The sequence below is a fragment of the Budorcas taxicolor genome, chromosome 1, assembly GCF_023091745.1.
Source record: "Budorcas taxicolor isolate Tak-1 chromosome 1, Takin1.1, whole genome shotgun sequence".
Taxonomy (NCBI): domain Eukaryota; kingdom Metazoa; phylum Chordata; class Mammalia; order Artiodactyla; family Bovidae; genus Budorcas; species Budorcas taxicolor.
The window spans coordinates 200,892,395-200,910,998 of record NC_068910.1 but is presented as its reverse complement, the minus strand read 5'-3'; the positions used below and the strand labels follow the sequence as shown (position 1 = coordinate 200,910,998).

The 18,604-nt window shown below is 35.7% G+C and overlaps 1 protein-coding gene across 1 annotated transcript in view; it reads right to left on the bottom strand.

Annotated features, from left to right (window-relative positions):
* The window catches only part of NPHP3 (nephrocystin 3), a 52,252-nt gene that overhangs the window by 6,942 nt on the left and 26,706 nt on the right, over positions 1 to 18,604 (bottom strand). Inside the window, exons 11-21 of the mRNA XM_052643499.1 lie at positions 17,988 to 18,102; positions 17,587 to 17,730; positions 17,019 to 17,116; positions 14,279 to 14,381; positions 13,756 to 13,838; positions 11,948 to 12,086; positions 9,916 to 10,080; positions 3,607 to 3,701; positions 2,867 to 2,989; positions 1,074 to 1,263; positions 674 to 915 (exon numbers count right to left, since the gene is read on the bottom strand). Of these exons, the coding sequence (XP_052499459.1) occupies positions 674 to 915; positions 1,074 to 1,263; positions 2,867 to 2,989; positions 3,607 to 3,701; positions 9,916 to 10,080; positions 11,948 to 12,086; positions 13,756 to 13,838; positions 14,279 to 14,381; positions 17,019 to 17,116; positions 17,587 to 17,730; positions 17,988 to 18,102 (1,497 nt within the window). The remainder of the gene's footprint in view (positions 1 to 673; positions 916 to 1,073; positions 1,264 to 2,866; positions 2,990 to 3,606; positions 3,702 to 9,915; positions 10,081 to 11,947; positions 12,087 to 13,755; positions 13,839 to 14,278; positions 14,382 to 17,018; positions 17,117 to 17,586; positions 17,731 to 17,987; positions 18,103 to 18,604) is intronic.

Genomic DNA, 18,604 nt, shown 5'->3' with positions numbered 1-18,604 from the left:
ATCTGTGTGAAACAATATTTTTAGAAGTTAAAAGAAAAAATTCCAGTATGTGTCACTTATGATTGAGCAAAAGAAATGATTTCAGATAGAGAAGAGATACCTTTCAGAGGCTGTATTATACTAGGGATCAAACTTCTGTAAACTGCTAGATAGTAAGCATTTTTGCCTTTGTGGGTTATGTGATTGCTGTTGAAACTAAAAAGCTACTGTTGAAGCATGAAAGCAGCCACAGATAATATGTAAATGAAAAAAAAGCTATGGCTGTGTTCCACTACAACCTTAGGTCCAAAACAGGGGGGGACCTTCTGGACTGGGCATGTGGGTGATGGTTTGCTGTCCCCTGTATTAGTAGCACTCAGTATTAGAAAGCCAGTCAGCAAAGGAGCTCATTTTCACATCCAGCTCTATGACTCCAAAATCCATGCTCTATCCTCCACAGAGATGAACCTTGTCCTTGAAACAGAGATGAACCTTGCAGTTCTAATTTTGTTTACCCCATGAAGACCCAGACCAAGAATAATATTTGAATATGGTGGATTCAAAAGAATATAGGATAAGGAAAGTACAGGATAAGGAAAAGTACACAGCCACAAAACAATGCCTCCCACATAAGTACCATTAAGAACTCTAATTCCCTGTCAAAAAACCAGAGAATTACTAATTGAAATCTTACTTATCTTGTTTCTGGTACAAAGTTGCGAGTGCCTCAAGTTCACGAGCAATATGTGGATGATCTGAACCATAGGCATTTTCTGAGATTTCCAATGCCTGTTTATACAGTTGTTCTGCATTGCCAAACTTCTTCCACTGTACATACACACTTGCGAGTTGGTGGAGAGACTGAGCTACTTGTGGGTGATCTGGATCTAAAGCTGTTTCTCGAATTTCCAGAGACCTCTGCAAAGGCACAACAGCCTGGGGAAGAAAAAGGTTAAAGACCAATTAATGTGAGTGAAATCCTATAAGATTTGCGATCTGATTAGCACAACAAATGAAAGCTACATCAATTCCTAGGAAGGAGAAAAGCGTAAACATGAAGACCCACACAGTCTCTAACTCCCTGCTGAAGTTACCTGACTGAGAAGGCCTAGATCCTTGAGAAATCGCCCCAGGGTTTCATAAAGGTCAGCTAAGCAAACCATGCTCTCTTCGCCTTCACAGTTTTTCTCATACTGCTTCAGTGAATCAAAGTATTCTGCTGCCATTGCGATTTTGTCTTTGCCAACAAACTGCCAATAACTCAGCAACTCAGCAAAATGTCCTCTGTTTCAACAAACAACAGTGATATAATAAAAAAGAAATGTTAAACCCCACTACTGAGTGAAGATGCCACAAATTCATATCAAGCTACTGACAGTGTATTAGGAGGCCAGTCCAGTGTAGTGAGGTAAAGGTGTAAACTGGGCCTGCCATCTGAGTCCACAGCGCTCTAGCTGTGTTCTCTCCTACCTCATCATTCTCGACTGCAGAAGGAGCACCCTGACATCACCTGCCTCAAGTGTTGCTTTAAGGAGATCACGGCATGTAGCAAGTACTCCATAGTGCTGGCTGTTACCATGAATACCATTATGGTTACTCACCAATGGAACCCTATCAGAATCCTGTTTAGACTTTTTACGATATGCAGTCAACTGCTGAGTTCACCCCAAAATTATTTTAAATGATGGAAATACGAACAGAAGAAACAAAGCACAGGCAAGCTGTCAGAATACCTGCTTCGTATTTTCATCAAGGAATGGAATGATAAAAGTAAGCTTATTCATCTGTAGATGGTATTAAGTAGGATGGAGAGCTGTTAAACTAAAAGATGAATCTCATTTCAAATCATGAGAAACTGGATGGAGATCAGAAATAATTCATGAGCTGCAACAAAGAAATTTGAGAGAGATCATTAAGGAACAAAACAAATCAGGCAGCTAAGTTATGAGAAGTGTCTAGGTGACACTTCTATAAGTTTCTAGGTGAGATGGAGGTGGGACTTAGAGGTCAGAAGGTTGGCTCATAAAAAGGTGATTCTGCAAGAGGCAAATTCAGACACACCAGGAGATACCAATGAGACATAAAGGATTTCCCTGGTGGGCCGGTGGCTAAGACTTGGTGCTTCCACTGCATGGGGTGTGGGTTTGACCTCTGGTACGAGAAATAAGATCCCACATGCCACATGGTACAGCCAAAAAGATAGAATAAAAACTTAAAAAAGATTATTATAAGAAAAGGGTAATCCTTGCTTTAAATTCTGACACCAGTCAGATCCTATGAAAAGCCCAAAGTCTAGCTTGAAGGCTATATATACTTTAAAATACTTGGATGCCCTAAGAGGTAGACATCATGAACCATCTCTCTGGGTGGTCTGGATTTAAACCTGCTTCAGTGAAAGATTAAGGTACAAAGCTACCTCAAGAGCATTCCAGCTCTGATTTTATAAAAACAATACTCTTATCTTTTTTGTTTGGGCTTCCGTGGTGGCACAGACAGTAAACAATCTGCCTGTAATGTGGGAGACTTTGGTTCGATCCCTGGGTTGGGAAGATCCCCTGGAGAAAGGCACAGCAACCCACTTCAGTATTCTTGCCTGGGAACCCCCATGGACAGAGGAGCCTGGTGGGCTACAGTCCATGAGGTTGCAAAGAGTCAGACATGACTGAGTGACTAAGCACAGCACAGCATCTTTTTTGTTTACCTCTTGGGAAAAGTAGACATGGCAATTTGCAAACTGTTTAAAATTTCTCCCATATTGTTTTATACTACGGTTACCACTGAAAGTGGACTAATTTTTAAATGAAGAATGCCATTTTCCCCTGTTACCCCGAACAACTGTTTGAATCTGTTTTTCTGGGGAAAGATGTCCTACAAATAAGTTTTTTACCTTTTATAGAGGTTTTGAGACACAAAGAGGTTAAGGAGACAGTCATGCAGCTTCTGTTTACTTCCCTGCTGCTGGAAAAGCCAAGGTAGTTCATCTGCACTCCTCCAAGTCACTCGGTCCTGACTATTAGAAGAGAAGGGACAGCATTCAATAGTGCTGTTCCACAGTGGGATTGCTTCAGAAGACTACTGGCAAATGTTAAAGGAGGAGATACATATTTGATATATATCCTATCCCTGACTCGATGAATAATACTGAGAAAATTAGGTAAGAATCAGAAACTTTATGAACCTAACTATGGAAATAAAGTGATATTCAGGACCACTGATCAAACTCTATAGGTATTTTCCTATACCTATAGAGTAAGCATTGAACTATTAAAAAAACCATCAATGGACACAAATTGAATTATCAAAAAAACCCCATCAATAGACACAACTGTACACACCCAGGTATTTACAGACATACACATATTTTTTAACTACTTAAACTATTTAACTAGAATAAAATAAAAAGAATAAAATGATCCTGCATTGATTTCACTTAAATCTTCAGCATAATATTAAAAGACTGACTTGCATAATTATATTTTATTCTTTTGGCATTAACAGGAGAGAACTTAACCTTTAAAATAATAAGTAAATTTTTATATTAAGTTATTCTAAGAAAGAAAAAAATAAGGACACAGAGGTATAGTGTGTTGCAGAAGCTAAGAACAACAAAATGGACGTTTGTAGTACCTTAGCTGCATGGTAAAATAGTTGGTTAGCTTTTGTCTATATGAAGCAATAATGGTGGGGCCTTCCATGTATTCTAGTCTCACTGTTTCCCAAGCCTATGGAGAAAAAGAAAAAATATCACAGTCTATTTTCTGTAGGTCATTGTACATCTAACAATGAATTTTTAAAATGAAATTTATAATTATTTCAATTTATAGTTGTAGAATAGAAATAGCATTAAAATATTTAAAAATTCAGTATGTATTTATGTGACAACTGACATGAGAATTCTTGTTAGAACTCAAAATATAATACAATTCAAACTTTTAGTGACTACATTAAAAATCTGAAATGTGGACTGCAAAAGTACTAAAAACAGCAAACTATATTTAAGTGATGTATTAATACTACAAAGGAGAAAGATAAGCCTGTGAAATTACAAATATTCCACACCTACATATAACACAGCATACTCAAATGAAAGAATTTATTTACATTAGTTTACATATATAAATTAACCATGGCAATGAAGGGCTTCCCAGGTGGCATTAGTGGTAAAGAACCTGCCTGCTAACGCAAGAGACTTACGAGATGCGGGTTCAAGGGAAGATACCCTGGAGAAGGGGATGGCAGCTCTGGTGGGCTACAGTCCAGGGGCTTGTAAAGAATTGGACAGGACCGAACACACACACACACGTGCTCAATCCTAGAGAATGTTTCAGGTGCACTTGAACAGAATGTGTATTCTGCTATTTTTGATGTAATGTCTTGAAAATATCAACTAAGTCTAACTATTATATTGTATCATTTTGGCTGTCTGTTGCTTTACTGATTTTCTGTCTCAAAGATCTGTTCATTGATGTGAGTCAAGTGTTAAAGTCTCCTACTATTATTGTATTCCCATCATTTTATCCCTTTATGTCTGTTAGTATTTGTTTCATGTATTTAGTTGCTTCTATATTGACTGAATATATGTTGATGAGCATACTATCATCTCCTTGTATTGATCCTTTTATCATAATATAGTATCCTTTATCTCTGTTTATAACCTTTGACTTAAAGTCTATTTTGTCTGATATGAATATTGTAACCCCTGCTTTCTTGTCATTTCCATTTGCTTGAAATGGTTTTTTCCATCCTCTCACTTTCAATCTATGTGTATCATTTGCCCTAAAATGAGTCTCTTGTAGGCAGCATATTCTATACTTTTTTTTTTTTATCCTTTCTGTGACTATGTGTCTTTTGATTTGAGCATCTAGTCCATTGACATTTAAAGTAATTATTAATAGAAATGTATTTATTATTATTTTAAATCATGTTTTTCCATGATTTTATAGTTCTTCTTTGTTCCTTTCTTTTCCTTTTTCCTTTTGGGGTTTGATGATTTTCTTTTGCATTATGCTTCTCTTCTCTTTGGTTTTTGTAAATCTATTATATGTTTTTGATTTGTGGTTACCCTATGTTTCATGTATGCTAACCCCCTTCCTATATCTGCTTGCCTTAGACTGGTAGTTATACAGCTCAAACACATTCTAGGGAAAAAAAGTCTACATTTTCTTATGCTCGTCCCCCACATTTTATGATCTTAATGTCCTCTTTTATATCTTCATGTTTGTCCTTTTGCTGCTTGTTGTGGTTATTACCACTTTCACAGAAATTTTTAAATATCTGTGTACCCGGTGGTTCAGTGGTAAATTTGCCTGCCAATGCATTAAGACGCAGGTTCAATCCCTGGGTTGGGAAGATCCCCTGGAGAAGGAAATGGCAACCCACTCCAGTACTCTTGCCTGGGAAATCCATGGACAGAGGAGCCTGGCGGGCTACAGTCAATGAGATCGCAGAAGAGTTGGACATGACTTTGTGACTAACAAACCAGCTTATTTAAATGATTTACTTTCCAATTGTGGTTTTCTCTTCCCTATTGATTCTTATTTCTCTCCTATTTAGATAAGACCTTTCAATATTTCCTTTAGGATGGGTTTAGTATTGCTGTTTTTTTTTAAGTTTTTGCCCATCTGAAAAGTTCTAAATGATAATCTTGGAGGGTAGAGTATCCTAGGTTACAGATTTTTCTGTTTTAGGACTTTGAATATATTTTGTCATTCTATTCTGGCCTATAATGTTTCTGTAGAGAAATGAGCTGACAGCCTTATGGGGATTCCCTTATAATTAACTCTGTTTTTCTCTTGCTTCCTTTAGTATCTTCTCTTTATATTTTGTTGTTATTCAATTGCTAAGTCATGTCTGACTCTGCGACCACATGAACTGCAGCAATCCAGGCTTCTCTATCCCTCACTATTTCCCAGAGTTTGTTCAAACTTATGTCCATTGAGTCAGTGATGCCATCCAACCAACTCATTCTCTGTCACCCCTTATTCTCTAGCCCTCTTTATGTTTAACTTTTGCCATTTTTTTTTTATAGTATGTATTGATATAGGTCTGTTTGGGTTTATCTTGTTTGGGACCTTCTGTGCCTCCTGTACATAGGAGGATATGTTTCTTTCTTTAGGTTTGGGAAATTTTCAGGCATAATTTGTTCAAATATATTTTCAATCCCCCTTCTCTCTTTCTTCTCCTTCTGGGATCCCTACTATGTATAGACTGACATGCTTTTATAGTATCCCATAGGTCTCTTATATTGCTTTTTTTGAAAATTCATTTGGTTTTCTGTCTGCTGTTCTGATACGGTGATTTCCATTATTCTATCTTCCAGATCACTTATTCATTCTTCTGCATTATTTATTCTGCTGTTCATTGCCTTTAGCTCAGCTTTCATTTCAGCAAGTGAATTTTCTAATTTTTCTTGGCTCCTCCTTCTAGTTTCTAGTCTCTTTGTACAGTAACCTACATTACTATGAACAGTCCTTTTTAATTCCTTCAGTCTTTTCATTATCTTGTTGTTTCAGTGTCTATTAGATTGAAGAAGTCTGTCTCACTGTTTGTTCTTTAATGAGAATTCTCTTGATCTTTTATTTGGGAGTGGTTCCTCTGCTTTGTTTTACTTATATTTCTCTTACTCGATGGATTTAGGAGAAACAGTTATCTACTGTGGTCTTGGAGGACCATTTTTATGTCGGAGCATCCCTGTGTAGCCTGTGTGGACTTAACATTTTTTGGTATGCGGGCCATAAGAGAATACTAGGAACAATTATAGGTCAACAAATTCAACAACTTAGAAGAAATGGACAACTTTCTAGAAACATACAATCCAGCAAAACTGAATCAAGAAGAAATAAATAACTTGAATAGACCAATAACTAGAAGTAAAATAGAATCTGTAATTTATAAACTCCTTACAAACAAAAGTCCAAGGCCAGATGGCTTCACAAGCGAATTCTACCAAACATACAAGGAAGAACTTATACCAGTCTTTTCTAAACTCTTCTAAAAGACTGAAGAGAAAGGTACATTCCCAAAGAAACTCTATGAAGCCACCATCACCTTGATACCACAACAGACACTTCTGAAAAAGAAAACTATAGGCCATCTTTGATGAATATAGTTGCGAAAATTCTTAACAACATATTAACAAACCTAATTCAATGACACATAAAGATCATACACCACCACAACCAAGGTGGATTCATCCCAGAGTCATAAGGATGATTTAATATATGCAAATTAGTTAATGTGATATATCGCATCAACAAAGAAAAGACAACACATGATCATCTCAATAAAGGCAGAAAAAGCATTTGAGAAAACTCAATAAAAAAAAAAAAGAAAATTCAATATCCATCTATGATAAAAACTCTTACCAAAGTAGATTCAAAGGGAACATATTTCAGCATAATAAAAGCTATTTATTACAGGCCCACAGCCAGTATAATACTCAATGGTGAAAAGATGAAAGCCTTCTCACTAAAATCTGGAAGAAGACAAAGATGCCCACTCTCCCCACTTCTCTTCACTATAGTATTTGAAGTCCTAGCCACAGCAATCAGACCAAAAAAAAAAGTAAAAGGTATTCAAATTGGTAGGGAAGATTTAAAATTGTCATTATATGCAGATGACATGATACTGCATATAGAAAACTTTAAAGACTCCACACAAAAACTACTAGAACAGATCAATGATTTCAGGAAGATAGTAGGATATAAGATTAACATAAAGAAATCAGTTGTATTTCTTTACACTAACAATGAAATATTAGAGAATGTAAAAAAGTATTCCTTTTATAGTCATAGCAAAAAATTTACTTAGGAGTAAATCTTACCAAGGAGGTGAAAGACTTATATCCTGAGAGCTATAAAACATTAATAAAGGAAACAATATGATTCAAAAAAATAGAAGATATCCCATGCTCTTGGATTGGAAGAATTAATATTGTTAAAATGGACATACCACCCAAAGCAAACTATAGATTTAATGTGATCTCTACCAAATTACCCATGACATTTTTCACAAAACTAGAACAAATGATCCGAAAATTTATATGGAACCATAAAAAGACACAGAATTGACAAAGCAATCCTTAGGAAAAAGAACAAAGCAGGAGGCATAACCCCCCAAGACTTCAGACAAAACGACAAAGCTACAGCAATGAAAACAGCATGATACTGGCACAAAAACAGACCTATGGATCACTGGAATGAAATAGCCAAGAAAAACCCACACACCTACTGTCAATTAATTTTCAACAAAGGAAGCAAGAAAATACAATGGAGAAAAGACAGTCTCTTCAGCAAGTGGTCCTAGCAAAGCTGTACAGCTGCATGTAAATCAGTGAAGTTAGAACACATCTCTCACCATACACAAAAACAAACTCAAAATGACTTAAAGACTTAAATATAAGACATGACACCATAAAACTCATAGAAGAGAACATAGGCAAAACATTCTCTGACATAATTGTAATAATGTTTTCTTAGGTCAGTCTCCCAAGGCAATAGAAATAAAAGCAAAACTAAACCAACAGGGCTTAATCAAATTTATAAGCTTCTGTACAGCAAAGGAAATCATAAACAAACAAACAAAGGGAGAACATATTTGCAAATGATGTGACCAACAGAGGTTTAGTTTCCAAAATATACCAACAGCTCATACAACTCAATAACAAAAAACCAAACAACCCAATCAAGAAATGAGCAGAAGACCTAAGTAGATATATCTCCAAAGACATGCAGATGGTGAATAGGCAGATGACAAGATACTCATTATTGCTAATTTTTAGAGAAATGTAAATCGAAACTACAGTGAGGTACCATCTCACACCAGTTAGAATGGCCATCATTAAAGTCTACAAATAACAAATGTTGGAGAGGGTGTAGAGAAAAGGGAACCCTCCCATAGTGCTAGTAGGGATGTAAGCTGGCACAGCCACTATGGAAAACAGAATGGAGGTTTCTTAAAAAATTAAAAATAGAGTAATCACAAGATCTGGCAATTCCACTCTTGACATTTATCCAGAAAAAACTGTAATTCAAAAAGATACATGCACTTCTGTGTTCATGGTAGTTCTCTTTACAATAACCAAGACATGGAAAAAACCTAAATGTCCATCAATAGGAGAATGGATAAAAAATACATGGTACATATATGCAATGGAATATTTATTCAGCCATAAATAAAAGAATTAAAATGCAGCATGGATGGACCTAGTGATTTTCATACTAAGCGAAGTCAGAAAGAGACAAACTGTGATTACCACTTATATGTGGAATCTAAAATATGACACAAATGAACCTATCTATGAAACAGAATCACAGACATAGAAAACAAATTTGTGTTTTCCAAGGGGAAGGGGTAGTTGGGGAGGGAAGGATTGGGAATTTGGGATTAACAGATGCAAATTATGCGGTACAAAAAAAAGAGTTATATTAGTCTTTATTTACTAGGTGCTAGAAATCATGTTTAGGACTTCACCAGGACCAATTAATTATTCACCACTTCAATTAATTATCTTCACAACCCCTGAGGTAAGCTGAAAACATCTGCCCAAGGCTCAGAGAACTTGCCCAGGGTTACATTAAGCTGTAAAGAGCTGGGCTGTGGACTGAGGCAGAGTGACAGAACCCAAGCTCCTAAAACATGTATAATACACCAACAATACAATGAAACATAAAATTGAAAAAACATTTTTCTCTTTCAGAAAAAACTACTTTTTTAAGTAATAGCCATTTCATAAAGGTATTTACTTCATAAGAATACTAGCCAAATTTTGTATCTAACCTAAAATTACTGGAAAAATATCTGTAATGCCAAATGAGATTTCAATTTTGTCTTCTAATTGAAATATTTGAAATAATATGGTATTATATAGCATAATACATATGCGATGATATGTAGACATTTCAATAAGTGAAAAAACCTTACTAAGATAACATTTACCTGTAGATGTTGAAACTTAAGCAAACCGCAACCATAAGTCAACAAACACATTTTGTGTAAACTGTGAATAAGAGAGGTCAAGACAGTCCAGGACATCTCAGGATAGAGTTCCATCAATTCTGACTCATTCACACCATTGTGACTAATATTTACAAGGCAGAGAATCTAGGTAGATAAAATAAATTAACAGTGATTATACAGTACCTCTATTGTTAACTAATAGCCATTAAAATGTCCATAATTCTTTTAAGCTTATTAACTTATTCAAATTTATCATTCAAGTGATTTAATAAACCAAGAGACAGATTTCTTAGAACACACTTTCCAAAAGACACTAATCAAGAATAAGACAGTGTACATATAAAATGTAGCGTGCCAAAGATAATATACATATAGAAAAAGCTTAGTGAAATTAAAACTGCAGGAAGTGTATTATTAAAACTAATGACAGAGTTCCAATTCTGGGAAGATGGTGGAAGAAAACAACCCTCTTAGTACAAATGCCTCTTAATATCAGATAACAACAAGTAACAAAACATTTCTAAAATCGTAATTGAACCTTCAGAAAAGAAAGGGAAATCCCCCAAGTATCCCAAATAGTAAACTGAAAATTTAGATAGATAAATAGCAGAACAAGAAGACAAGGAAGGAAGCTTGTGGGCTTAGAGGTGGAAAGAAAAGTCCAACCTACAGGAATCCCCCAAGCTGAGAAATAAACACAAAAATGGATCCAGGTTAAAACTATAAGGGCTCAGCAAGGTTGTTAGTGAATTTCCAAAAACTAAGTTGAATAACCAGCAACAAAGTTTTACAAGTTATTTTAACTACTACAGAGTTATTAGAAACAAATTTTAACAAAAGATGTTCAAAACTTTTATGGGAAAGAAGATAAAATGTTATTCGAAAATCATTCAAGACGATGACTAAATAAATGGAGAACTATCTAGCTTTTCATGAAGGAGAAGATATAAGATAATTTTCCCTAAATTCGCCTCTAAATTCAGTGCAATTCCAATTAAAATGGCATACTGAATTTCCGTGGCACTTGCTGAGCCAACTCTAAAGATACACATGGGAAATGAGCCAAGACAACTATGAAAAATATTAAGAGGGGGTTTGCCCAATGAAATATCAAAGCTTACTTTCAAGTTCTAATAGTTAAGACAGTGGTATTGATAAAGAATAGTAAATTGGAACAGAAGAGCCTAGAAACAGACTCATGTTTATATATGAGCTTGATACCTGAGAGGTGGCATTCCAAATCAGTAGAAAAGATATATAAAGTAAAATGAACAATTAACTAGCTATATTTTAAAAGATTAAGAATTAGGCTCCTGGGAATTCCCTGCAGTATCCCAGGTTCAATTCCTGGTCAGGGAACTAAGATCCTACAAGCTGTGCAGCATGGCAAAAAAAAAAAAAAAAAAAAGTAGATTCTTTCCTCACACAATAAATAAAAATATGTAATGTGCATTAAGGACTTACACATGAAGAACAAAATTATAAAATATTTTGAAGGGAAAAATATAAAATCATTTTTATGACAGCAAAGGATAAAAAATAAAGATAAACAGGCATAAACCATAAAAGAATCTGTGGATAAATCTCACTTTATTAAAATAAAACTTTGTATAATGATGCCATAAGGTTAAAACACAAGAACAGGGAAGACATTAATTTGTAAACTCTATAAAAAAGAATTTGTATTCAATATGCAAAACCTTTAAAAACTAACAGATCAACAAGAAAAAGTCAACTCAGTTAAAAAATGGGTAAAGGACCTGACCCAGCCACTCACAGAAGATGAAACAAGAATAGCCAAGAAGCATGAAAAGGTGAAAAATCTCCATGATAATCAGGAAAATGAAGATTCCCTGAGATATCACTTCTGGTCATAAGCACGCTATGGCAGTGGGTATAGTATATGCTTGAAACATATTTAACATTACAGGGATTTACCATTTACTTCAATTCACACACAAATCCAAACATGGCAAAATAATCTTCCCTTTATAAGTTTATTACATTTTACCTGTTTCATTAGTTCTTTATCTGTATCGTTTGCCATGGACTCCTGGATAGATCGCAGAACAAGTCTGTATAATGAAACAGTGTCTTGACACTGGAAACACTGAAGAAGGATTTTATCTAAATTGCCTGCTCTCCCAGCACTGTTGGAATTGAGAACAGATTTAATTTCTTACAATCTTCCAACAACTGAATAACTGGGAGTAAATAAAAACAATGCTCTACTTTATCTTTTTTTATACTGTTCAACTGATGACAACAGGAATTCGATAAAACATGGCCCAGGAAAACGTTAGTTTTATGGGACTGCTACAATCATCAGAGTTATTTTAGTATACCATTTAATTCAATGCAATAAACATGTGCTGGGAATTAACTACGTATCAAGTAATTACTACACACTGTGGAACATAAAAATAAGACATGGTACATCTAGATGCGCGCCACCTACATACAGGAAGCAAGAAAATAATTACAAGTAAGTATTATTAGTTAGCCATGCAAACTAACAGAACCAGAATTTGGAAAACATCAGCTTAAAGAAAACAGTAGATAGGGTTTGTTTTAAAACATTACATATTTACCAGTAGTTTCTTTTTTTAATATGTAAAGAATGGTGAAAAAACAAAAAATCGTCCATAGTCCCTCTTAGAAGAGATTACTTCAAAAAATACGAAATGCATGACTCAACACTCTTGAATTGTACTCATGCAAGCCACTGTTCTCAGATTCACTGCTACAACTCTGGGGACAGGGGGAGGGGGTCAGTGAAAATATCACAGGCAATTCAAAGTTTTGAAAGATTTTTTTCATTTCAAATGTGGTCCTTCAGGTGAGAATGTGGAATTGCGAGACAACAGTACTAGTTTCAGTTTCCCCAATATGAATTGTGCTAGGATTACAACCTACTCTGATGAATACCAAAACAAGTATTAGTCTTTCTTTTTTTTTATCTCTGGTTGCAAACAGACAAAGTAAGGTGAGGCTGTCCTGAAGAAGTAAAGGTAGTAAAACTCTCTGCTGCTGCTGCTAAGTCGCTTCAGTTGTGTCGGACTCTGTGCGACCCCATAGACGGAAGACCACCAGGCTCCCCCATCCCTGGGATTCTCCAGGCAAGAACACTGGAGTGGGTTGCCATTTCCTTCTCCAAGGCGTGAAAGTGAAAAGTGAAAGGGAAGTCGCTCAGTCGTGTCCAACTCTCAGCGAACCCATGGACTGCAGCCCATCAGGCTCCTCCATCCATGGGATTTTCCAGGCAGGAGTACTGGAGCGGGGTGCCATTGCCTTCTCCAAGTAAAACTCTCTACTGCTTATATAAAGGCACATTACAAATGAATGTCTAAAATAGAAGTCTCTGCTGTAAGATGAAATGTTTATCAGGATGTGGGAACAGAGACAATTAAAAATTCCTACCAATACATCTATCTACTGATAATGAAAGACACCTGAAATAACATTTTTTATGCCTCATTTGCCTCCTCACTTTCCCAAAACTACGGGCCTCAAGGTGACAATTTAGAACAAAGATTGCCTTCTTTTGCAGCCCCAAGTTGAGAAAAGGTTAATGTGATGAAAACCAGACAAATATTTCCAACAAGTTCTGATATTCAAGGGCTAGCAATTTTCAGTCGTCACATTATCATGGATGTCAAGTTACAGTATCACAGTCAAGTCATAGCATCACAGTTAGAACACCAGAATCTTAGTGGCCTGAGAGATTGCCATAATGATCAGTTCTGTTTCACACAGTGAGGAAGCATTCTGCAGCAAACACAAAATTGCTGAAGGTGACATAAAATAACTACCACTTACCGTGCAATCATTTTGCCGAAAAGAGTGACGTAAAGAGCATTGCACGTTGTAGCAGAACGACAGTGTCGTTCTAGCTTCTTCTCCTGTACCAGTTAACCAAAAAAACAAAACAAAACAAAACAAAAATACAAAACCACCCTGGAATTGAGTGGCCTTTACAACTGAGCCATCAGCAAATGCCCCTGAAGAAATAACACAGTTCCTGCCACCTCATCAGTGGCATCACTGCCGTGCTGTGGTAAACTACAAGTGCTGTCAACATACAAATGCTTTTTCACTTTTAAAATACTGCTTAATATAATACAGTAAAGTAAGCCTTAAGACCAAAGTCTTTTTTATTGCTTGTTCTATATCTTACTAGTTTAAGGGTAAATCCATTTAACAAAGTAATAACTAAATTCCAATTTTCCTCGGAACCACATAGAGTTCCTATATTGAATTTTAAGTCTCATATAAGGTATTTTTTTTTAAATAAAGAAAGCTATAGAGAGTAAAAGAGAACAGCAAAATTAAAAATACTTACCTGCTCTTTACTCAATTTAATGTCTACAGAGTGGCATTCTGCAATTATAATAGATTTTGCATCTTTTGGATTTAAAGGGTCAAGATGAAGTGTAGGCCACAGCCTTTTATTTAAAGAAAAAGAAAAAATGAAATTCTTTTCTAATGAAACAACAAAGCTTACCATAATACAAATCGAAGTCCATTATAAGAATTAATTTTTTATACTACCTTCATAAAATTAATCTCTGTTAAGCATAGTAAGTAATATTATTTCCTTTATACATGTTATAACATGCATGTCATCACTTTTAGCAATTAATCACAACAAACACTGTTATAAGATAAATGCGCATATATTGACAGTAAACTGGTAAAACATTTCTAGTTCTATGTTCTATACAATCAGTAAAATAACATCGGTATTGGTACCTATGAGGAATAGTGCCAGACATAGTCTTTGACCAAACATTACTTGTAATTCAGTCAAATTTAATACCTTATAACATCCATTCTCAATGAAGTGCTGAAATTCTTTGTTGGAGAAGGGAAATCTTACACTTTTTATAAACCACAAATCTGTGCTTTATGTAAAAAGTGTAAGATTTCCCCTCTCCAGCAAGCTAGTGAAGGTGATGGAATTCCAGCTTAGCTATTTCAAATCCTAAAGGATGCTGCTGTTAAGGTGCTGCACTCAGTATGCCAGCAAATTTGGAAAACTCAGCAGTGGCCACAAGACTGAAAAATGTCAATTTTCACTCCAATCCCAAAGAAAGGCAATGCCAAAGAATGTTCAAACTATTGTACAATTATGCTCATTCACATGCCAGCAAGATTATGCTCAAAATCCTTCAAGCTAGGCTTCAACAGTATGGGACCAAGAACTTCCAGATGTACAAGCTGGATTTAGAAAGGGCAGAGGAATCAGAGATCAAATATCCAACATCCATTGGCTCATAGAAAAAGCAAGAAAGTTCCAGAATAACATCTATTTCTGTTTCATTGACTAGGCTAAAGCCATTGACTGTGTGGATCACAACAAACTGTGGAAAATGTTTAAAGAGATGGGAATACCAGACCACCTTATCTGCCTCCTGAGAAACCTGTATGCAGGTCAAGAAGCAACAGTTAGAACTGAACATGGGACAACAGATTGGTTAAAAATTGGGAAAGGAGTACATCAAGTCTGTATACTGTCACCCAGCTTATTTAACTTATATGCAGAGTACATCATGCAAAATGTCAGGCTGCACGACTCACAAGCTGGAATCAAGATTGCTGGGAGAAATATCAATAACCTCAGATATACAGATGACACCACCCTAATGCAGAAAGCAAAGAGGAACTAAAGAACATCTTGAGGAAGGAGAAAAAGTGATAAAGCTGGCTTAAAATTGAACATTCAAAAAACCAAGATCATAGCATCTGGGCCCATCACTTCATGGCAAATAGCTTGGGAAAAAGTGGAAACAGGGACAGGTTTTATTTTCTTGGGCTCCAAAATCACTGTGGACAGTGACTGCAGCCACAAAATTACACTTGCTCCTTGCAAGATAAACTATGACAAACCTAGACTGCATATTAAAAAGCAGAAACCTCACTTTGCCAGCAAAGGTCCATATAGTCAAAGCTATGCTTTTTCCAATAGTCATGTATGGGTATGAGTCATGTTTCTCACAGCTGGTGAGAAATATTTCTATCTCTGCATTTTAAACCAAAATTGTCACCGAAAGGACCCAATTGCACTGAGTATACTTTTAATCTTTGCAAGAAAGCTGAATGATAAAGAATTGATTCTTTCAAATTGTGGTGCCAGAGAAGACTCTTGAGAGTCCTTGGACAGCAAGGAGATCAAACCAGTCAATCCCAAAGGAAATCAACCCTGAATATTCATTGGAAGGACTGAAGCTGAAGCTCCAATACTTTGGCTACCCTGATGCTGGAAAAGATTGAAGGCAAGAAGAGAAGGGGGAGACAGAGGATGAGATGGTTCGATGGTATCACTGACTCAATGGGTGTGAGTTTGAGCAAACTCCAGGAGATAGTGAAGAACAGGGAAGCCTGGCGTGTTGCAGTCCATGGGGTTGCAAAGAGTCAGACATGACTTAGCAGCTGAACAACAAATACACATATATCTGTTTATGTTCATGAATTTATATATGGTATATGTGTGATATTAAAATTTCTTGGTAGGGAGGTGATTAGGAAGAACATTACTAAAAAGGCTCCTGGGGTAGGGACACAAAATAGATTGAGAAACACAACTTCATGGAACTCAACCACTGCATCCCTTTTTAAGTACTGGACTTGCATTTCAGGATCACAGCTGGCTAGTCTTATTTTTCCTGGTCCAGCTCTGCCCTTGTTTTCCTCACCCATAAATGTAACTGCCTACCAGACAGAAATCACCAATTGGAGCTATAATTGACAACTCAAACAAACCATGTCTGAAAACAAAACTCATGACCTTTCCTTCACAAACCTGCCTGTCCTCTGTGTTTCCCCATCTTAGTTCATGGAACCACAATTTACTTTATTTCTCAAGCCAGAAACCTGGGGGCCATCCCAGTCTTCTCCCTCACATCTCAGATCTAACTTCCCAGAAAATGCTATAGATTGTATCCTTTTCCTGAATTTGTGTACTTCTCCCTATCCTCACTCCCACTTACATGAAAAATATGAGAAACAATCATGTATCAAAAACCTTTCTTTCTACTTAAAATATTTTATGTAGCCAGAAATAACTAATGTTACCAGCTTACCTCCATGCTGGAGGGCACGTTTCTACATTCACAGAAACAATTACTCTTACATTCACAGGCAGTGGATCTATCAGCCATTTCATGTGTTTTTCAACTTGCTTAAACATATAAAAACAAAATTCCATCTATTAATTTAAAATATTTCAAAAGCTTTCCAATTAAAGTGAAATTCTCATTATATTTCTCATTAAGGGTAAAATCTTATTTGGGGATTATTTATCTCAGAATCTTAGAAGAACAAGTGGTAAAACACTACCATCACTGATCTGAATTCTGGGCATGTAAGGAAATGTCAAAGCCCTAAAACTATGTCAAAATGAACAATATTTGCTAATTGTGAAAATATAGTTAGTCCTTCCCAACAAGATACTAGTGTCTACTGGCATATATATATATGTGTGTGTGTGTGTGTGTGTTTCTGTATTATCCACATGCTTCCTCTCTATAAATTAAGCAGAAATAAACAAAATCAACATTTTTTTCTCACAAACATGATTTAAACATCTGTCATTACTGACATTTTTGTCTCTTTCTGAGTGTATCAACAGGTTACAAAGTGAAAACATACCTGAATTTGATCTATAGAATCAATAATGATGATGATGCTGCCTTGATGACGGGCAGAGAGTTTTTCCAGCCAACGTGGAAATTCTTCCAAAAGCTTAGCAGGATCCAATGTCAGAGCAGATACTGACCAAGAATGCTGCATCAACTACAAGGTGAGAACACATACAAATTAAAGCAGCTACACTTTATCACACAGCTGGTGAGAAATATTTCTATCTCTGCATTTTAAACCAAAATTGTCGCCAGAAGGACCCAATAGCATTAAATATACTTTTACCCATATGCAAAACCAAAACAAATGGGTAATACTGAAAATTAGTTTATCATCAGGTCCTCAGGCCAGACAACTTCTGAATCTAAATAAAAATTGTAGTAACTAACTCCAAAAATGGTATATTCTACCTTTAGAGTCAGTCGTTTAATAATCAAGGAAGCCTCTGAGCTGGTTGACATGGGCCTCCCCACAAAATGAGAAAGAATTAGTGTGTTAGGGGAATTCTTCTGTTGTAATTGGATCCTGAAAGAAAAAGACCTTTTGTAAGAATGATAAACCTCCTTTACTGTCAACAAAAAAGAATTCACAATGCATGAAGCATCAATTGCTACCTGTCAGTAATTACACGATCAGTTAATTTTGAATTAATGTGGGAAACTTCCATTTTTACTCCACTTTTAGATTCTTTTAAATAAACCATTAAAAATTATAGCTTCACTTTACTTACAAATTGATGTGACTAATGTTAATCAAAATACTATACATTTGAGGTTAAAGTATTAGTAAAATGAACATTAACCTAGGAAGAAAGAAGTTTCTATGGTAAGTACAAAAATAATATTTTGAAATATAACTTTGAATAAAAGGGCAATAAAAAGGAAATAACATATGTAACTCCTCAATGTAAATAATAACTATGAATGAAAGAAAATGGTCTTACCTCTTGTTTTTAAATAACATGAGGAACTAAAATAAGAGTTTATCAGCTTAAAGGAAACTTAGTCCATAATTTAAAGAACTAGTT